Source organism: Amborella trichopoda, chromosome 8 (assembly GCF_054954075.1).
Source record: "Amborella trichopoda isolate Santa Cruz 75 chromosome 8, AtrichopodaSantaCruz75HAP2 v2.0, whole genome shotgun sequence".
In the NCBI taxonomy this organism is placed as follows: Eukaryota; Viridiplantae; Streptophyta; class Magnoliopsida; order Amborellales; family Amborellaceae; genus Amborella; species Amborella trichopoda.
Window position 1 is genome coordinate 10,440,245 of NC_142343.1, and position 23,043 is coordinate 10,463,287.

The following is a 23,043-nucleotide window of genomic DNA, read 5'->3' on the forward strand; positions in this document are numbered from 1 at the left end:
AATTTATTGAGGTGTTAAAAATTAATTTTACAGGCATCATGGAGATTTTGATGTTCCAAAGTACTTTCCATACTAAGATTTGAGGTGAGGCTTTATTTGGTTTTTATAGAGCCTGGGCATTATTGAAACTTCATCCTTAATTTTTATATTTTCTTATTTTATGAAAGATGGAAATTTAACTTAAAGAGTTATTTTGGTTTTCTATATTTCTTTCTTTTCGTATTTATATCCATTGTTATTGTAAAAAATTAAGGGATAAAATTAAAAATTTTAATTTTTTAAATAAATATGAAGAGGTAGGTTTTATATTGATTTGGCTTTCTAGGGACTAAGTTAAATTTAAAGTTTTCTTTTACAAAAAAAGGATAGAAAAGAGAAGATTCGAAGTTAGGTATTGTGAAAAACTCTTTAGATGTAGAGTGAACATTGAGAGGGAATAATCTTTTACTTTTTATTTTTTATTTTCATTTTTGAAGTTTGTTATTTTTTTTCCTCCTTCCTACATCAATTGACATTAGAGTTAGAAAATATCTATCAATCACAATGCCCCCAAAACCTGCTTTTACAATCGACGATATATTGGCACATATTTTAGAGCTTGTGAATCAAACAAATGCAATAAAGCATAAATTAAATCATAGAAGATATCCTAGGCGAAATCCACCGAATATGAGAACATATCAAAATAAAATCGACATTTGCAACGACTAGAAAATGTAGCTCGTCGAAAGAGGGTGCTCTACAACCACATAGATTTGGTGCCAAATCAAACTTAGAGATGAATTGAGCTCTACAACCGCCTCGGTGTGCCGATCCCGAATGTAATGAGGAATTTTGGAGGCAAAACTCACAGCATGTAAAACGTCTACAAGATCTCCATATTACAGCTAGTCTCCCTGAGTTTCATGATAAACTCTAGATATAGTGTTCTATTAATTGGTTGAGTATAATTAATTTGTTTTTTTCTTCTGAATGGAGTGAATTACTGAAAAGTTAGTAGTGTTACAACCAAGCTCTGAGGGTATGCTGCAGCTTGGTCGGAAAAACTCGGCTTTGCAATTGAAAGGCAAAAAATTTTATTGGCAAAAGATGAATGAAATTCTTTTTTCTTTTAGATCATAAATAAATTTTTTTTCAAAACTTCCAAAATATTCGATAAAACGAGAAAGAGTAAAGAACTATACTTGCGAATTTTACAGACTTGTGGCTTGCAGCAATCTTCAAGACTAAAGAACAAAAGGTTGCCGGTTGTGTTAATGGACTACAACTAAACATTAGGGAGAGCTCTTTCTATATAGGTTATGGACCTTAAAGTGAGGCTTTTACAGTTGCTTTTTGTGTGGAGACCAAATTACAGTGGAGCACTGCTAAATGCTTTTTCACATAGGTTTTGCACCACCCAAAATTAAATGAAGGAAAGAAGGATTCCTCTAAAATTTCTTTTTATCGGTCTACAAGAACTAGACACCGGGCATATAAATGGCCAATAAGGAATGGAGATACACTTATTTAAAGAAGTAGTTGAAATTCATGAAGAAGATCAGCATCTAGAGATACACCTACATGGCGACGAAAGAGATTTATTCAAATTCCGATTGTTCAAGCTTGATGTCGAGCTTCTCCTAACTATAGGAGAATGATGCAATTAGGATTTTTATTTTTATTTTATTATTTTTTTGAGAAATTAAAATTTAAGTATGAAGTTATTATGGGGTTTTTAGTATATTCATGTCTTTTTTTTTTTTTTCTCGGGTGAATCAGTAAGGATGTCGGCCCCCTACCCATTTTATTAAAAAAAATGGCACATGGACAATCTTTTTACAACCCTTGGGAAGGAAACATTGGCAGCATCAGATAAAAAAAAAGGCTTTAGGAAATCTGGGGGGCAGGCGTGCCACACCGTTGCTTCATTTCTGAATACTGACTCTTTAGCGGAGGAGTCAACCATCATATTAGCCTCTCTATTAGTGTGTAGGATATGAAATTGATGATCTGCAAAAGAGGTGAGCCTAAATCTGCAATTCTCTAAGATAGTGTGCATTTTTATAGAGGCCTACATCGTTGGTGTTGGGTTTATGTGGCCTTTAAAGGCCTTATGAGTGATTGTGATAAGACCTTTGATACAGTAGATCATGGACTCAGTGAGAGTGTGGTCCCTCATAGACCATACCATGCAAACGAGGTTTGCATATACCGAACTGTGCTTGACGGTCTAGGCCAGTCCGTTGGGAAAAACCCATATTGCCTGGGCATAAAAAATAAACCGAGAAGGTTTCTAGTGAGTTATCCCTTGATGAGGTCGGAGTATGCCTGAATGAGAGAGCCGAGGGACTGTGTGACCATTGTGTGTGATGGTGGCCTATGGAGACGGGGGCCAAAGCCTCATCCATGTACCATGACACGACATGCATATTGATAGACTATTCGGGAAAGCGAGTAACCCACCTTTTAGGGTGAAGTGTATGTATGTGCGAGAGATACCCCAATACGTCATAAAGTTGTGGTCGCATCAGATCTAGGTGACATTGATTCGTATCTAGGGGAGAACCAGAAATTCATAGACTGGGATTGTGATCCCTTAGCTCATCGTCCAGATTTTTGGTGACCCACTAATGAACTCCTGCTTGGACCATGGGTCATGGGTAACGCTGGGTCTACATGATAAAGCAAGTGTGGTCTGTAGTCCACAGTTGAAGGTGGAGTGTCCCATTATTGATTTAATTCCTTGACCATATGGATCATTTTCCCATCAAATTAATTTAATTATGTTTTCTTTATGGTAGATATTATTTTACAATTATTATTTGAATTTTTATAAATCTCTGGATATTTTATTTATGAAATTTGGGTTTATAAAATTAAAGATATTAATTTTTAATGATTTAAATATTCAAATAATATTTTAAAATATATTTTTAAATATATGAAATTTTATGTTGTGCACGTGCACCCACCATATTCTAGAAGGTGGGCCCCATAAGTCCCTATCTTGGGTGGCACACCACCTTTTGAGGGGAGGCTTATCCCATGGTGGCACCTCTCCCTCTTTATAAGATTTGTTGATATAATTTATCTTAAATTGGTTTAAGTTGATAAATTGTTTTATCCTTAAGAGTTTTGAGTAAATCTTTTAAAAGGCCTATGAGGCTTATGAATATATATTTTGGATAGAGCACAATATTTTATTGATTAATTTTTATTTCATGAGATAATGGTCAAAAGAAAGGGGCGATAATGGTTCAACACATTCCGTAATATTGATGACTCATCTATAGAATGAATGACTCAGATCTTCCACCCCACAAGTCACTCTTGATCGACTGTTCAGATTCAATCTTGTGAGGCAAGCAATGGGAAGCTTAGATCCAATATTATATCTCACATTCCTCTTTCAAATTTTATCTTTTAAAGAAAGAAATATGGGGCTCACATCATCATCTCTCACCCAACTCCTTTCATCTCTCATACTTTATCCAAAGAATATTTCTCGCTCATACTTTATCCAACTCATTCTTCCTCGCCCCCCTCTCACTACTTTTCTAATCATCTGCCACATTAGAAGCTCATTATTAATCCTACACCTCATGTATGAGGTGGAGGTGTTTTAAAGAATTTAAATGGGGCGAAAGGTAAGACGTCGCCTAACAACTCCTTTCTCGCTCTCCTTTTTACAAACGGACTGAGCTCCTCTCTTTAGTATAATTTTTTTTATCGAAAGCTGCCTCTCAAATATTATAGGTAAGTGACTTCATTGTCTTGAAGAATAATTCGTTTTTTTTTAAAATGAAATAATTATTTATGTTTATTATCACGAATTTTAGGCACGGTAAATTTTACGTGTAAGTGACCTCATTGGTCTCGAAAAATAATATTTTTAATAAAATAGTGATATTTTATCTATGTTAGAAATTTTAAGTGCTATAAATTCTTAGAAATAAATTTATTTATTTTTCTTGTTTATTGTTAGAAAATTTTAGATATTTTAAAATTATTAGAAATAAATGTGATATTTTTGCTTTTAGTAAAATTGTGAGATTTCTTTCTACTGTTTTTGAATATTTAGACATTGTAAAATTCATGTGCAAATGACTGCCTTATTAGTTGAAAACTGATATTTTTGCAATTGATTATAGCATTGTCTGTGAAATGTTTATTTGTGAATTGACATCTCATAAATTGTCATAATTTCGTATTCTTGAATTTCTATAAGAGTTGTTCTATATATATTAGATTGGAAATTATGCTAGAATGTCTTTACAAATTGCTACCTTTCTAAATTTGAGCCCAAAATATTTGACTGGTTATTTTTGAAATGTTATTGAAAGTAACTGTTATTACTGGTTTTAATAAAATTCATATTAATAATTTCAGTAATATGTTGAGTACATTATATTCATGCTTTCGAATGTTCAACGAGATTTAGAAATACTTTAAGTATGCAAGTGGACTCATCTGGTTCGCTGGTGAGGTATAAGTGGACCTATCCGGTACGCTGATAGGGATTAAGTGGACTCATCCGGAACGCCGATGAGGTATAAGTGGACCTGTAGGGATTAAGTGAACCTATCTGGGATGCCGATGGGGATTAAGTGGACCTATCAAGATGCTGATGGGGCATATATGTGACCTACTTGAGACGCCAGTAGGGTAATTTGTGAAATCTTTTGAATTATGCACTGCTGTTAAAATGTTATACACATTTCAATTATTCAGATTATACTTAATTATGCATTTTTGAAAGTGAAACTGTTGATGCATTTTTGTTAATAGATCTCCTTTTTTAAAATATTGATATCTTTCAACCATGATTATTTTTAGGATTATGATGATCACTTATTGAGTAGCCAAACTCATCAAACTATGGTAAACATTTTTTTCAGGATAACTGTGGTTTCATATTGAGTGCTCGTCAGGATCAACTTTGGAAGATATTGTAGTTGTGCTTAAACTTTCTTTTGTTACTTTGTAAGAATTTGCCATTGTAAATTTGTTCTGTCAAGAGATGTATATATGTTTTTACTGTCACATCTCAAGAATATCAATATTGTAAATTCTTGGGGCGTGACATACTCTCTCTCATCGTGCTTTATCAATAGAAGATAAAGGGGGGGGGGGGGGGGGGGGGAGCACGCCTCATTCTGTCTCTCTCCCTAGACATTATATAAAGGGGGGCCACGCCCTATTCTAAAAGCACTATCTTCTCTCTCTAGTTTTGGGCTTTGAAAAAAAATTAAAAAGGAGAAATTTTTGAGGCAATTTATTTATTTTTGGGATTGATCCTAAAGAGTTTGGGTGAGCATAAGGGTTCCATTAAAGAAGCTTCAATTAAAGAGCTTGGCCGAAATTAGCTTTCGCGGTTAAGATTGAACGAAGATCGTCAATTCCATACCATCGGATGGTAGTGACTCAGTGTGAGGTGTAATAAGTCCTGTTAAAGTAATCTCCGACATTCTCTTTTGATTCTTGCATATTTAATTCTATAGTCTTTATATTCTCAAGCACAAGATTTGTGGCTATTTTCTTTGGTTAAAGAAAATTAGTTCAATGGCATCAAAGTTATTAATATCTTGGATTAATAAATTTTTATTTTATTTGAAGTAAGAGTTATTGTAATAAAACTACTTGCAAGTGATCTTTGCCAAAGAAAAGAAAAAAAAAGGGGAGAGAAAAAAAAAAATCCTCGGTAAAGATCACACTGGTCGAACTTTCATTGGTATTAGAGCAAGGTTGATATTTGATGCTATTAAGTGTTTTCTCTTTATTGAGTCAAGATCAAGCTTGTGAATGAGATATGAGAAAACTAATAATCTTTGAGGCATGAAATCTATCTCACATTATATGGTAATGTCATATAGGGAAAGGGGATTTAGTAACTTTTTATATGCATTGGTTATATATTTTGGCTAGTTATTTTATGAATATGTATGGAGTATATAGACATTGAGTGATATGTCCTAACAAATTTGAAAGAGTCTTTTTATGAATACCATGTGTTATAGTGCCACCTATTGCTAAGAGTACAAATTACTTAAGGTAGTCATACACATGAAGACGTGATTTGATTAAGGGCTTTGAGCCCTAAGTATGAGATAAGAGATATATATATGGCTCATTCAAATATGTAAGCATGAAGGGAGTGTTCTGATGGAACTCGATCTTAGTGACCATCCTCTCAATAATGTCCAGTAATATAATGTGTTGCATGTGATGATGATCTCTTTATAAAATCTCTATACTTTCCAAAAAAGGAAATTTTGATCAAGATTTTGATAACCATTCTTTACTTATGCTTTGTTTTAGATAAAATTGTAATATGGACTTTATGGCTTGTTTATGTAGCTGTAAACATGACTTGGTAAGTAAATGCGGTAAAATGATTTTTGAAGACTAAACATATATTCTAATATTAAATTTGGATGTTTTGTTAAAAAAACCTAAGTCAATTAATGTGGCTTTTGAGAAAACCCTATAGTCATGTTAGATCCATTAAGTGTTTATGAAAAATCGCTTTAAACCGCCATACTATTATCTAACCATTAATTGTGATATATATATACCAAGTCAATTTTTTTAAAAGGGAGAAACCATTATGTCTTCAAGGTATTTATAAAATTAGAAGAAAGTCTGTTATGCACAGGTTTTTAAAATAGCCATATGCTTTGACTCATATTTGTAGTTATTTAGAATCTTCTATTACCTTAGACCTTGAACTATAGGGAATGTTGTAAGAATGTCATCTTACTAGGCTTCCTTTACATATATTATGTTAATTAGATAACTTGGTTTGTATGAATTTACTACCAAGATGACTGGTGTGGTTGAGCCTTTTTGTGGTTCATAAAGGTTTTACTTATTGTGAACCAATGGGCATTGAATTACACTTTGCATGAGAGTTGCTATGCTACCTCATGATATAGACATAAGAATATTGAGATTGTATATATTGTATGTGTAATAATTGAGTGGGAGCTGCTATAGTCCCACGTTTTTTTAGCTGCTTGGATATTCAGATATACATATGCAAACTATATCAAGGATCCAGATAATGTAAAGTCTACATCTGGATGCCTGTTCATGCTTGGAGGGAGTACAACTTCTTGAAAATCAAAGAAACAGGATGCAGTGGCATTGTCCATCATGGAGGCAAAATACGTGGCGTGCTATTTGGCAGCCAAGGAAGCTGTACGAATTAAGAAATTTTTTTGATCGACTTGACTTTCAACCCGTGTGTTGTAAGGTAGTGAGGATTTTATGCGACAACACGACGGCAATATGTATGTAAAAGATAGCCACTGTTCCATAATAACTCCAAGCGTATAAAACTAAATATTTCAGTAGGAGTTCCTACTGTTTGACAGGCCAACTAGAACAACAGACTATGACATTGTTCACCCATGGAACCCAGATGTGTGGCGCTAGTTGTATGGCTACAGAAAGAAGCGACTTGTTTGAAGAACTCTTTTGAGCCCATGAGGATATGTCCCCATGCGATGAGGATACGTGATGATCTTCTGTGACAATAGGTCCATGATTCGCGATGCGATATGAAAGATAGACTACTACCACTTTCAGGATGATATCCGAGCAGCAAAGAAAAGAGGTGCCGCCTCTATAAAACCTTTGTGAAAAGATTGATAGTAAAAGCCATGACTCACGTATTGAGACAGATTGAGAGAAAGTGAGAAAGAGAGAATGTAAGGCCTTCAAAGGCCAATTGGGAGATGTTGGGTTTATGTGACCTTGAAAGGCCTTATGAGTGATTGTGAGGATCGGACTGTGCTTGATGGTCTAGGCCAGTCGGTTGAAAAAAACCCACATTGCCTAGCCATATAAAATAAATCGAGAAGGTTTCTAGTGGGTTATCCCTTGATGAGGTCGGAGTATACCCGAATGAGAGAGCCGAGGAACTGTGTGACCATTGTGTGTGATGGTGGCCTACGGAGATGAGGCCCAAGGCCTCATCTATGTACCATGACACAAAATGCATATTGATAGACCGTTCGAGAAAGGGAGCAAGCCACCTTTAGGGTGAAGCGTATGCATGTATGAGAGATTCCCCTATGCGCCATATAGCTATGGCCGCATTAGGTCTAAGTGACATTGACTCGTCTCTAAGGGAGAACCTGAAATCCACAGATTGGGATTACGATCCCTTGGTTCATCGACCAGACTTTGGTGACCCACTAATGAACCCCTTTTTGGACTATGGGTCATTAGCAATGTTGGGTCGGCATGATAAAGTAAATGTGGTCTGTTCTATAATTGAAGGTGGAGTGCCCCATTATTGATTTAATTCCTTGACCATATAAATCATTTTCCCATCAAATTAATTTAATTATGTTTTCTTTATGGTAGATATTATTTTAGAATTATTATTTGAATTTTTATAAATCCCTGGATATTTTATTTATCAAATTTGGGTTTATAAAATTAAAGATATTGATTTTTAATGATTTAAATATTCAAATAATATTTTTAAAGTTATTTTTAAATATATAAAATTTTATGGAGGCCCATTGTGTAGGTGGGCCCACCATATTCTAAAAGGTGTGGTCCATAAATCCCTATCTTGGGTGGCAAGCCACCTTTTAAAGGGAGGCTTATCCCATGGGTGGCACCTCCCCCTCTTTATAAGATTTGTTGATATATTCTATCTCAAATTGGTTTTAGTTGACAAAATATTTTATCCTTAAGAGATTTGAATAAATCTTTTAAAAAGCCTATAAGGCTTATGAATGTATATTTTGGATAGAGCACAATATTTTTTGATTAATTTTTATTTGATGGGATAATGGTCAAAGGAAAGGGGGGGATAATAGTTCTGCACATTCCATAATATTGATGTCCCATCTATGAAATAAATGGCTCAGATCTCTCACCCCACAAGTCACCTTTGACCGATGGTTCATATTCAATCTTGTGAGACAAGCAATGGGAAGCCTAGACCCAATATTATATATCTCTTTCATCTCTCAAACTTCATCTTTTAAAGAAAGAAATATGGGGCCCACGTCATCATTTCTCCTTTCCTCTCTCATACTTTATCCAACTCGCTATCTCTTCTCCCTCTCACGTAACTCCTACTTCATATCCTCTCGTTTTTTTATCTCATACTCTTTCTCATCATGCTTTATCAATAGAAGATAAAGGGGGGGCCACACCCCCTTCTCTCTCTCTCTTCATAAACATTATATAAAAGGAGGCCACACCCCATTCTAAAAGCACTCTCTTCTCTCTCAATCAAAAGCTTCAAGTCTATCTCAAGGACTAGAGGCACGCAATGTAGTTCCCTCGCTAGAGCAACCCCCATTCTCTAGTGCATAAAATTCAACATTATTATATAGAGTTGTTGCCCAAAAGGGTCTCACAATAAAGCCACTTGTATCATTCCTAATGATACCACCACAACTAGCAATGCTTGAATTTTATCTAGAAGCGCTATCAATATTAAGTTTGAAAAAGCTTGCTTGGTGGGGGGAGGGGGGAGGGGGGAGGGAAGGGGCAGTACACCACGTGAAATTGAGCCATGGGATGTGCCAAACTCCAAGCAGGTTGAGATTGGTAGCTATATTAATTTCTGACGAATAGAAAGCCCAATTTTTAACTTTCACCAGTGGTAAAGCGCTTTCCATATTTATGAAAGATAGATTTCCAAATCAAATGTGAAAACATGTATTGCATAATAATATGGTTCAAGGATTCCTCTCCCTATAATCAAAAGGTATATATATAAAACTAAAGGAGGAGCCCCTAGATTGGAGTAGCATTGAGGTGGGTAACAGTGATCAGAGCTAACCAAGTGAACCACTTGCCCCTTGGGAGGGATGGCGTGGACCACAAAATCTTGAAATAAGTTTTCACAACCACAAGATTATCAACACCAAATATCTCCCACAAAGATTGTTCAAATAACCAAGGATCCTCTCAGAAATCAATTTGCTTGCCATTACCAACCAACCATTTAACATAGTAATGCAGCCTATTGATTCCCAAAGTGATGGCCCGCTAAGCATGTGAGTAAATCCTCGATTGTGAATTCCAAACTGAAGAGTTGCGAAAGCACCTATGTTTAAAAACTTGGCTAGGATAGCCGATGGGTTTGAAAACAACCTCCACACAATTTCATCATGCCAGCTAGATTGAAGACTTGAACATGCCAAAGTCCCAAATCCCCCTCTTTCAGTTTCAAGCATGTTTTAATTCACCAAAGGTAGACCTTATTCTCACTAGTACTTACCCACAAAAAGTTACACTACAACCTCTCGATGATAATACAAATACACCTTAGCAAGAAGAATGATAACAACCAATAAATAGACGAGGCACTCAAAACTGACTTTAGAAGTTGTAATCATCCCAGAAAAGATAAGGATAAAGCTTGCCAAGAGCCATCTTATTGAAGATCTTTCCAATCAACTTTAATAATGTGTATACCTCTACAGACCATAGAATAAAGGCAATCCCAGATATCTGATAGGTAAATCATCTATACTAAACTGAAGAAGCCTCAGAATATGGCCTCTAACAAGAGTAGAAGTCCCAAAAAAGAGAACCTTACTTTTATTATCATTAATTTTTGGCTTGTTACCTTGCAGACATCATTGACCGTACATTTAATAGAGGAAGCTGCTTGAAATGAGGCACCATAAAAAAATATGGGTATCATATGTGTAGAGAAAGTGGTTGACCCCCTAATTATATTTAAATGGAAAAGCAAGAGGGAAATACTTAGTTCACAATTTTGCATCTAACATCCTACTAATATAATCCATAAGAAAAAGAAAGAGGTATGGAGATAAATAATCACCTTGACAAAGGCCATACTTTCCTTTGAAATATCCCATAGGGGAAAGGAAGGGGTAGATATGCAATACTATATCGTATAGCATGAAACCCCGAGGCATGAAATCTATCAAGGTTGAACTTCTAGGTTACCCAATCATATGAACATGAAATCTATCAAGGATGAACGTCTAGGTTACCCAATCATATGAACTATTGAGATGTAGTTGAAGGCATATTTTAGGTCTAGCTAATGCCCTATGACATAGAGAAACCAACTCATTTACCATGAGAATATTATCTAATATCAATCTTCTTTTAGTAAAAGCCATTTGACATAGATGAGTGAGACCATCTATAACCCGCCTCAATCTGCTTGTAGTTATTTTACTGAAAATTTTATAAAAGACATTGCACAACCCAATGGGTCTAAAGTCCTTCATGGTAGTCACGGAAAGGAATAAAAACGTAGAGTTGATCTCTTTCAAGAATTTGTCTTTCCCAAAGAAGTCCTTAAGAGCAAGGAGAAGATCATATTTGATGATTTCCCAACTAAATTTATAAAAACTAACACTGAAGCCATCATGACTTGGAGCACTATCCAGTTTCATGTCCCACACGCACTCCCTTATTTCCTCAATAAAAATTTATCTTCTAAGCTCAAGGCACTATTCAGTTGTGACTTGCTCTGAAGGGAGGAAATCTCCAACAAAATAATCCATAACAGAGCTATTAAGATCATCACTTGCTAGAAGGTTCTTAAAATAAGCAATCATATGGGATTCAATATCCTTGTGATCTGAGATTAAAATACCATCAACATCATCTTCTAAGTAAATAATTTTATCATTCCTCCTTCTGACGATAGTAGACATATGAAAGAATCTGGTATTGGACTTAATATCTTTTAACTATATCTCTTGTGACTTTTTCCTCCATATACTTTCTTCTGGAGCCAAACGACTCTGAAGTTGGGATTTGAGCTGGGCTTCATCAAAGGCACTAGACGAATCACCTAGATTAATAATAATAATTTACTATAGTTTAGATAATTTACCTTGTATTTCCCTTATTTGAAGATCAATGATTCCAAAAGAGGTTTTATTCCATTTAGAAATGTCCTCACATAAATGCTTGATTTTAGAAGCATACTGATATGTAGGTTTAATCTCAATTCTTTCCTTTTATGAGCATACCCATATGTAGGTTGAGTCCCAATTCTTTCCTTCTATGAGCACTTAATGAGGTTCAGGAAATCAGGGGCATCTTCCCACATAAAGAAATAGTTGAAAGATTTAGGCCCAGGAGGAGAAAGAAAAGAAGGAGATACAAGTAGGGGAGAGTCGTCTGAAGTCCCCTTAGGCCCTATTTTTTCTTGCCTAGAAATGGGACTCCCTAGGAAATGTGTATCATGGAATTGGTATCTCTTGGAATTGGCCTTTCTTGGAAGATGGGTGTATGCTGTTCAGATAAAATTTGAAAAAGACCTTGAAGATGCCTCTTTATTGTTTGGATTGCTTGGAAGATGTATCTTCAGGAAATCCAAAAATTTCATTGTATCATTATTTAAATAAAAAAAAAACCATTCTCGATGTTGTGATAATTGTACTTGAGAATTGTTTAGGTCATTCTTTTTAATGTTTAGTTAAGTAAGGAACAAATAGTGACATTTCAAAATTGCCAACTCTGCATTCCGATATAACAACAACGAAAATTTGAGGCAAATAACAAGTTTAAAAATCATATATTATTAAAATGAATAAAATTAAATACTTTGATGGGAAATGATCCATATAGTCTAAGAATAAATGTGCACTGGGGAACTCCACCTTTAACTGTGGACTACATACCGACCCAGCGTTGCCCATAACCCACAGTCCATGCAGGAGATCATTAGTGGGTCACCAAAGTTTAGCCAATGGACAAGGGGTCGCAGTCCCAGTTTATGGATTTCAGCTAGAGACGAACCAAGGTCGCTTAGACCTTGATGCAATCTAGAGCTCAATGGTGCATAGGGGTATATATCGCATATGCACACGCTTCACCCTGAAAGGTGATTTGCTTTATCCAAAATGGCTATCAATGTGCATGCCGTGTGATGGTACAAATGATGAAACGTTGGCCCCGACTCTGAAGGCCTCCATCACATACAAAGGTCACACAATCTCTCGACTATCATCCGAATATACTCCGACCTCATCAAGGGCTAATCCACTAAACCCTTATCGGTTATATCTTTATGCCCAAGTACCTTGGGTTTTTTCCAACCAGACTGATCTACCACGTTAAGCACAATCCAGTATTAGCGAACAATGTTTGCTTAGAATGATCTAGATATGACCACACTTCCACTGAGTTCACGTTCTACTATATCAATAAGTTCATGTACAAGCACTCATAAGACCATTAATGGCCACACTCACCCAACATAAGTAACATCAGAAGGGATCTTTATGGCATTAGGAAAGTCCTATAACACTATCTTCTAGAATGACAAAAACTATTAAAGAGGGAAAAAATTTACATAATATGTCAACCTTATACTGTAGAAGTACGACACATCTTAAAAATATATAAAAAGAAGTTGTTTTGACACTAAAACATCCTTGATCATCTCAACCTCAAGATGTACATATATGGTAAAAAAAAAAGAATTTCAAGTCCTAAATATGATGCATTCTGTCTACTTTCAAGATTTTAAAGCATTTATAGATTTACTTGATCTGCATTATTTTGGAATTCTAAATTTTATAATTAGATGTTACATTAATTTTCAAGCCATCATTGAAATTTTTGATGCCAAAATTATAGCTTCGACGAGGTTTAGAGGTACGCCTTACTTGTCATTGCAATGCCTTCTAGTAGGAAACTACAGGACCCAGAGCCCCTCTCTCATCTATACCATAGTGACAAAATTAATTTCCACGTAAAAATATGTTCATGCATCTCCATCAAAATTCTTTACCCAATGCTGAATTTCGTTTATTCAGGTGGTGGATTTCTTAGTCTACATGGGAACTCTTCTCTACGGTTGAAATCAAATTTTTTTTTTTTGGGGTAATTAGTTGAAATCATTATTCAAAAGTAATGTTTCTAAGATCGCCACGGCCAAGTCAGATACACCCAAACAAAAAAAAAAGTAAAATTGTCAAATGGTAAAAATTATAAAATAATTAGTTAAAAATTTGGAAAATTTAAAGGAAAAAGCTTATATAAGTGCAAGGCTTTAAACAAGCAAATTAGGACACACCTCAAAAATTTCAATAGAAGAGGATGTTTTGATGCTCAAATATCCTCAAATTGGTCATATCGACGTCAAGATGCATGGACATGAGAAAAAAATGGATTTCAAAATTTGAAAATAGTGCATCTTGTAATGCGTTTTTGGACTGTCAATTTTCAAGATTTTAAAGTTTTTATAGATATGCTCAATCTACGTTATATTAAATTTTACAATTAGAGATGGAAATGTATTTTAAGGCTATCACAAAGATTTTCAGTATTGAAACCACATTTCTCGACACTATTTGAAGATGCACGTTGCTTTGATTGCTTAGAGGCTTAACCATATACAAACCGCAACCAAAGTTAAAAGAGGTAACAAAATGCATTAGAATATTAAAGAAGATAAATAATTTTATAGAAGATAAATTATTGAAAAACATGATATATACCTTGAATATTTCAAAAATAAAAAAGGAAAAAAATGAAAATTCTGAATTCTTATTCAAAACCACTAAAACATCTAAAAACATATTACTAATTAACAGAATTCGAAACCATTAAAACATCTAAAAACATATTACTAATTAACTAACATGTCGGTGGTTTCTATTTTTTTGTACTTCCAACATTTTTTTGGTATTATTTTTTGCTTGGGCCAAATCTCCTCCCAACTCATCTCCCCACAAGTGCGAGGCCAAGTTACTCGCCTCAGTCGGAGTGGACTAAACGCTGTTCTAGATTGTGAATTCTTGTTCTTCTATTTTCTCTTTCTCTTTCTCTTTTATGGTAAGAAGAATGATCCATCCAATCAATGGTGCCGAGAAATCCCACTGATTATGTAAAGCCTCTTCTGTTTTTGTTTAATAAAACAGGCCTGGCCCGATATCCTTACTGATTCACCCCAAAAATAAAACTAGTGACCGAGAAATGAAGATATGGCTGGTATTATGCGAGCGATAATCTTCATATCACGTTTAAGTTTAGAATGGACCTACATATGAATGTTTACATTCTTAACAAAACATGAAGGGAGTGTTGAGCTGGTGGGGTTTTTATTTTCTTTTCTATTTCTTCAAAGTTTCAAGACCCCGGAGAGAGAGAATAAAGAAAATAAAATGACAAAAAGGGAGGAGAAAATAAATCACAAAACTTAGATGTTCAATTTAGAGAGAGAGAGTAAAAAAGAAAGGAAATAAATCACAAATAGATCAATTCCTACTTAGTCAAAAGAAACTTATTTGTTCAATTTAGAGAGAGAGAATAAAAAGGAAAGAAAATAAATCACAAATGGATCAATTCCTACTTAGTCAAAAGAAACTTATTTGTTCAATTTATCGACAACATGTTTCATGTGAATAATCAATCCCCTCTCTCTCTAGAAGCTCCCTCACTCCTTTCTCTAACTCTTTCATCTCTCTCATCAAACCCTCCATGCAAAACCCCAAGCACCCCATGCACAAAACCAGCTGCCCCTTTAACTCCTCCCCACTGAACCCAACACCCACCTCACGCCCATTCTCCAAAAAACTCTTAGTCATCTTTTCAACTTCCTCCTCATCCATTGTCACACGTGTGACACCTCCTGCTTCCAAATCCCCACACGTGCCCACCCTACCAAACTCATCGCTCATTTCTTTCAAGGACCCAACCCCCATAACCCCAGCTAGGCACCTCAAAACCGAATCAGCCGAACCCTTGAACCACTCGATCTCCGAGCCCACCGGTTCGATTAACGAATCCACTTGAGCCCCATGGGCTCGAGCCACATGAGCCAACTCCTCGAACCCAGAAGCCCAAAAGCTTAAAAGCTCAAGCATGGTGCAGAGTGACCCCAAAATTTTGGTATAAATGTCGCTTGGAAATGGGAAAAACCAGAAATCCGGCTCATTTTTAGCTTCATCAACAAACTTCCTTAGTCGAAAAATGCAGCTTCTAAGCCTCTTTTCATCTTCTTTATGGCTTTCTCGATTTTCGAAGAGGACCGACAGGATTAGGCCGCTGAGCTCAGTCATGGCTCGATCCAACTCGAGCCTAGCAAGCCTAGTGGCTCGAGTGGGCTCGATCAGGAGCTCGACAAATATATAACAGACGACCCCAATAAAGGTCTCAGTGATTCTAGCTATGGCGAATTCAGGTGGTGCACCGAAGTTTCTTCGTCCGAGAATTATAACTGCACCAATTAGGGCTGATAAACTACCAGCATAGCCATACATTTTGCTATCTCTTAGAAAGCTTGTGAAGATCACCCATGGAATTAAGGCGATGTAACGAACGGCTGGGATCTTCTGAGCCAGAAAGCAGCCGAGAACACCGTAGATTGAACCAGCAACTGTGCCATGTGTCCTAACATTTGCTAATTTGAAGGTTGGCTCCCTTGTTGCACCCATGCTAATGGCTACCCCAATGCCTGCCCAGTAGCCATTGTCTTTGCTGTACAAAACGCCTAAGAGGACAGAGAGGGCTAGAGAGAGAGAGCACTTGAGTGCCCAAATGGCTGATTCTTTGTTTGTGAAAGAGAGAGACTTGCAGTAAGCAGTTTTAATGGATGAATTATGGTTTTCACTTTGTGGGTTTGCGGGTTCTTCGACGGTGGGCGCGATCTTCGGTCCACTTGATTGGCGGTTTTGAGAGGGGATGGTGGTTTCTGAGTGCAATTGGCATAGGCAGTAGATGAAAAAGAGAGAGGAGAGATTGTGTAGAGAGAGAGAGGTGGGTTCTAAGGTATGGTGTAAGGTGTAGAGAGCTTGTTTTGCAGTTTGATGTGTGGAAGGAGAGGGTTTGTTGAGGAGGGTTTGGGTGGTGCACTCAGTGAGTTGGTGCAATGAGTCTTTGAGAATTGGATGTGATGTTAGAGAGGGTGTAGAGAGAGAAAGGTGGGAGCTTAGTGAGATTTCCATTCCCTTCAATGCTTGTTCTGTAGCCTTTATCATGCCTAATGTTGGTAGAGGTTCCTTTCCTGGTCTTTCCCACCTTGTAGATGCCTGTTCAACAAAAGCAACTAAAAGTAAGTTTTCTTTTTTTGAGACATTGTTGCACGAGGTATAAACCTGAAAGTATGTCAATGGAGAGAGAGAGAGAGACCCTTATTAGGAGTTGGGCTGGAAACGGAGCCGAGCCGGGCTGGGCTGGGCCGTCATCGGCCCTAGCCTGGCTCCAATCCCCATAAAGCCGGTCTAGGCCCGGGCTTCGATGATTGGGCCAAAGAAGTTGTGGACCAATGATACAGTTGAAATTATCACATGGGATTTTTTTTTTGGGCACTCAGATTGCGATCAGGAAGAAGAATTAACGAAGAGTTATTGTGTTTATTTTTATTTTTAGCCAAAGCCAATTATTTATTTATATTGAATTATTATTATTATTATTTTATTTCTTTTCTTAGGGAGGTTAAGTTCGTTTTCCTTTTTGTTTAAATGAGTTGTTATCTTTTTTTGTAGATGGTAAAGTCTCCTCTTATATGTGGATATGAACATGAGTAGAAAGGTTGACATAAGATAGGAATTTTTTGTGATTTTATTTGAAAGGAAATGAAGTAGAAGGAAGGGATTTTTTGCTTTTTATTAGAAGGGAGATCCATTAGGAGATCTAGGTTTATCTTTTGGAAATGTGGAGTTAGAAGGTTAATACAATAAAAGAAGGTGGACTTGTAATTGACGGATCATGTTTAGTGAATGAAATAACAATTATTGTGGAGAGAGAAAGCATTGCTATTGTTCTTTTGTCCTTCTTATCTGGTTGATGGTATGCGACGGATATCTTCTCGGGTCCTCACATTTATACTTTATTTATTTTATTTTATTTACTCATTATTTTTTAGTTTTTTAATTTCTCTTTTTAAAAAGTGGTTGTTTTGCTAGTTTTTGGCCGCCAGTCATTTTCAACCGTGTGACTTCTTTTTACCATTTCTTTTCAATTTTTTAATCTCTTTAAAATGCGGTTGTTTTGGCTGTCGATAATTTTTAACTACATCAACCAAGACGTGCCCTAGCCCTATCAAAGCCAGGCCAGGTCGGGCTAGATCAAAAAAGAGAACTCAAAGAAAAAAATAAAAAAAAAGCCGCAACAGGCTAAACTGGGCTGGCCATGTCGTGACCCTGGCCTGGCCTTGCCCAGTCCTTTGGCCACACTCTGTAGATCGGGCCTTATTTTTTTAGATCTGGGCCGGGCCACTGTGCTCCTTGCCACCCCTAATTAGGGGGGAGAGAGAGAGCGCGCCTTGTGGAGCATATGCAAATGGAGAGAGAGACCCTTATTGGGAGATGAACGCATGTCAATGGAGAGTGATGGTGCAAACGAGGTACCTGTCTTTGTGCAATCTTTTGGAGGAGGGTTGCCTTGGTGGTCGCTAAGGACTTAACTTTAGAGAGAGAAGCCACTACTCCATCCTTGTTCTCTGCACACATGGAATCAACAAGGAGCTTCACCATTTCTGAAACCATTTGAGCAACTTTGTCACTCTTTTCTTGCACCTGCAGTACACCATAAAACGTTAATAAACCGCCACCCAGACGGCCTTCTTTAATGCTAACTGCTCAGTCTTAACTGCCCACTTTCTCTTTCTAGGCCTTCGATGGCTAAGCCGAGAGAAACCACAGGTAAAGAGAGAAAGAATGCTTAAAAAAAAAAAAAAAAAAAAAAGTAAAGTGTTGCAACGGCGCAAGGGTGTTTACGTCATTTTCAGTATTTGTAGATCGTACTTCCGTGTCAGTACGATGGAAGCGGTTGGAATCCTGACGTCACGTGATTGAACGGACGTCGTTCCAAAGGAAGATCCGGTTTTCATTCCGGAAAGATTCGGCAAAAAGAATGACGGGCCCGAAGTTGGATGGATCAGATTTACAAGGAACATCCCTGAATCTGAATGGCTGGTTCAAAAGCTAACCCGACGTTGGATGGATGAGATTTACAAGGAACATCCCTGAATCTGAATGGCTCGTTCAGAAGCTAACCCCCCTCCTCCCCAACCCCGCACACACTAAAAATATTTTGGTGCGATCCGTAGCTGTAGAGGTAAGGTGCACCTTCAAATTTTGTCATGTTTATCATGGTATATAATTTTGATGTAAAATGTTTTTAGGATTATCTCAAAATCTATTTTTATATTTAATTATAAAATTTGAAATTTTAAAAATGGTTAAAATCGAGTAGATCTATAAACATATAAAAATCTTCAAAATGGACAGTATAGATAATATTTTGTAAAATGCACTATTTTTGAGACTTAAAATCCTTTATTTTTTATGTTCATACATCTCGATGTCGAGATGATCAATCAAAGGGTTTTTCAATATTAAAGCTACATTTTCCAATGGATTTTTAAGGTGCATCCGTAGTTCTACATGATAAGGTTGCATCCTTATATAAACTTTTTCCAAATTTTTTTGTAGAAGGTTGCCATATCGGAAAAATTAGGTGCACTTGAAAAATTGATCATTGAAACCTCATAGATCTATGAATATAAAGAAAAGGATTCGATTTCTATGCGGCCAAGCCTGCATATGTAGAAATGCGGGCCTATTGATAAAACTAATTTTGACATGGATTTTTGGACTTAATTTATAAGGACATGTAATATCTAATATGGAGATCATGAATATGAAACATAAATAAATTTTTAAAATTAGAAATAATAATTCTAGTAAAAAAACATTTGGATCGTTAGTTGCTATTGTTTTTAGATAGAACACCTCCTTGCATCCATCTTAAAGATGGATGCTTAACAGTTTTTGGACCGCATATGCAGTCGTATGGTCCAGCCCGCATGAGACAATTTTCCGAAAGAAAATAAGAATTTGAAGTCTTAAAAATATTACATCTTATAGCAATTTATATAAATTGTCTATTTTTAAGATTTTTAAGTGTTTATAGATCTGCTTGGTCTGTACTATCTTTTGAATTTTAAATTTCAGGTTGGACGTGGATAATAAAGTTTCGACATTTCCAACACTAGAGCTATGTTTTTCAAAAAATTTAGAGATTACACAAATGATTACCTACTAATGGCTAAAAATTATAAAAACGGCATAGAGGATGGAGAGCTACAAGAGATTATTGGAAGTTGAAATGCTAGGCTGCTATTTTTGTTGAAAATTATTCAATAGAAGGAAATTTATCAAAATACTCATGACCAGTGTTTTAAAAATCGGTGAGTCGAACCGAACTCCCCCGGTTCGACTCGGGAACTGGCACAGCCCGTGCCAGTTTTGATACAAAATCGGGAACTGCCCAGTTCTAGAGGAGAACCGCAGGTTCCAATCCAGTTCTGTCTGATTCTACCCGGTTCAGCCAGGTTCACGCACGTGCAGGCATGCAACACGCACGTGCATGCGTGCGACACGTGTGAGGTTACCTTAATATTTTTACACAAACATTTTAATCTATATTACATAGGTATTTATATACCAAAGTGGAATACCCATCTTTCGATGTGGGATAATTTCCAAACATCATTAAATGAAAAGGGAATTTAAATATATTATATTAATCATCAAGTTATAACCACATATGGTGAGGTGGCGTGGTGGTTAAGACCTTTGCTTCTTCATGTGACCTCTCAAGGTCGAGTCCCCCTGTGGGCGTTATTTTTTTGTGTTGTATAGTTTTTGTTGTATATATTATATAAATATTTTTGTAAATAATATAAAAAGCATAAAAAAATGAAAAATAAAAAAGTTAATTTTTTGTATAGCAGTTAATTTTTGTTGTATATAGTGGTATAATTATTTTTTTTAAATAATATGAAAGGCATAAAAAAATAAAACATAAAAAGTTTATTCTATTTGAAATCTCCATCTTTCTACTAACAATCTCTTTCACTAAATTTATTATGAAAACCTAAAAAAATAAATTTTTGAAAAATTGAAGTGTTATTTCCAAAATTTGTACGCATTTTATTAATTTTTACATTGATAACCAAATCTTTGATTTTATTTATTAATTTTTACATTATAAATCATGTAATGTACTATTTTTCTTACAGTTGTCAATAATACATTTTAAATTAGATAATATTATAAAATATTTTTAATTTGTTATTATTTGTCTAATAAAATAATTATAAAATATAAACTAATAATTATAATTTCAGTATATAATATTATAATTAGTTAGGTTTTAATAATTTTGGATTATAGTTAGTTAGGCTGTAATAATTTAGATTGTTTTAGCGGATTAGGGTTTTTTGCCGAAACGAGATTTTAATGGCCATTCTTTCATTGATTAGTCTACTCTTTATAATAGTCCATGTATAATTATATATTTTATCTATGATAATTCTATGATTTTTCTTTTATGTGATGCAAATTTAATGGTTAACATAAGTTTATACAGGAAAAGAGCATCTCAATATTCACAAATTGATTAAAAAAATGAAAGTTAATAATGTAGTACCTTCATTTCTTATTGGATTCCTAAAAAACAATATTTATAATGAATTTTAATAATTTTTTTGGATTTTTTTGAAGCTTTAATCAGAACGATTCAGCCGATTCCCGATCTAGATCGGTTTTTGAGATAACCGATCCAGATCACTGATCCGCTTGTTAATCCATTGCTCATGACAGATGAACTATTTGATATTCTACACATTTGCAACTATTCTAACCCAAGTTCATGTATATTTTTTTTATGGTTGTTTTGGTATTAAATCAAGAGAGATGAGTAAACTGATAAAAAGTTCATCTCTCATAGATAAAATGATAAATTTCCTTTTAAACATATTTTCAGTGTAGGTCAATGCCATCGCTTCATACCTTCCCTGTAATTTCTAATGGATTCGATTTCCAAAACCCTTTTAAAACACCTACAAATCTATTTGATTCCCTGAAATCTATTTTTGAGAGAGATGTTGGGGGTGATACATATGTGAAAAAGAGAGACATTATGTCCTGCAATGAAAATACCATGTTATTGAACTTTAATTTTTGAAGATGCTTTATGGCAACGAGAATGTTAGACAAGGTACTAATCCAGTAATACTTACACCAGACATGTGCAGAAAGAAGGTAACTCCTATGTCTGGGGATAACAATGCCGGACAAGGAGGCGATTACAGGGAAAGAAAAAAAAAAAAAAAAAAAAAAAGATTATTATTTTACCTCAACATAGGCCAACTTGGGAACGGGCAACAGCAATGCAAGCACAGAAGCCGCGGCCCCAACACACGTGCTGATCCCCACGTGCAAAGGGTACTTAATAGCCCCCATACTCTCCCCCTGTATCAAGGCCACAACATAGACAATGACCATCTGTGCGAAGGCCACTCTCTTAGCGATAATATGTGTGGTGTTAGGCAACGCAACAACAAAGGCACTGAGGGCCACTGCCAGTGTCGATGTCCACACTGTCAATTTCCCCGGCCCGACAGCCCACAGGCATGCCATTGCCGGGCCGACGCCCTGCAGGGTCCCGCAGACCGCGGCTGCAGCCCCCTGTAGGGCTTCTCCTAAAGAAGCCTCGCCGGCGACCATGACCGCAGTCACGTAGGCAAACGCCGGGAAAGCCAAGAAATCCTTGTGATGGCACTCGGCGAATCGGATAATCGTTCCGACCATCAGGCAGGCCCAGCCCGTCCTGAAGGCTGATGCCGCCCTCGATCTGCAGAGTGCCCGAGCGTGCGTAGTCGCCATTGATTTATGACCCTATAAAGAACAAAGTTGGAATCTGTTTATATAGATTCATGCAGTGGGATTTCCCTCAGATATCCACTCAAAATAAACTCAATTTGCTGAACCGTACCTTTGATCCTTCGTTATAAGTAAGAGTCAATTTCGTGATGCTGATGCCAGCACCCTTTATTTTGTTAGTTAAAGAGAACCGCTGTCCCTCGAGTCCTCGGCAACTCGAGCCCTTCACTCCATTTTTTTTTTTATAGAGAGAGAGAGAGAGAGAGAGAGAGTCGATTTTTTTAGAGAGAGACAGTGGGGAGTCACAGCCACAGGTTTCGTGGCTTCGTGGGAAATGCACACTAAACACTAAGCCGAGAGTACCCTTTCTTAGTGAGAGAGAGAGAGAGAGAGAGAGAGAGGAGAACCGCTA

General features: G+C 36.2%; 1 protein-coding gene across 1 annotated transcript; it reads right to left on the reverse strand.

The window, feature by feature from the left end:
• Positions 1-15,288: 15,288 nt before the first annotated feature.
• On the reverse strand, positions 15,289-22,731 carry LOC18436050 (uncharacterized). Its single transcript, XM_088874275.1, has 3 exons — positions 22,104-22,731; positions 18,309-18,476; positions 15,289-16,988 (listed from the first exon to the last, which is right to left on the reverse strand). Exons 1-3 carry the CDS (start codon positions 22,632-22,634, stop codon positions 15,339-15,341), a joined length of 2,349 nt encoding a protein of 782 aa, XP_088730401.1. The 5' UTR covers positions 22,635-22,731; the 3' UTR covers positions 15,289-15,338.
• Positions 22,732-23,043: the final 312 nt, after the last annotated feature.

Excerpts from the sequence above, each read along its gene's own strand:
- LOC18436050 (XM_088874275.1), bottom strand. The coding sequence starts at position 22,634 with ATGGCGACTACGCACGCTCGGGCACTCTGCAGATCGAGGGCGGCATCA. Across the intron at positions 18,477-22,103 it reads CCAAGTTGGCCTATGTTGAG|GTGCAAGAAAAGAGTGACAA; the intron begins GTAAAATAATAA and ends GGTGTACTGCAG. Across the intron at positions 16,989-18,308 it reads AAAAGATTGCACAAAGACAG|GCATCTACAAGGTGGGAAAG; the intron begins GTACCTCGTTTG and ends TTTGTTGAACAG.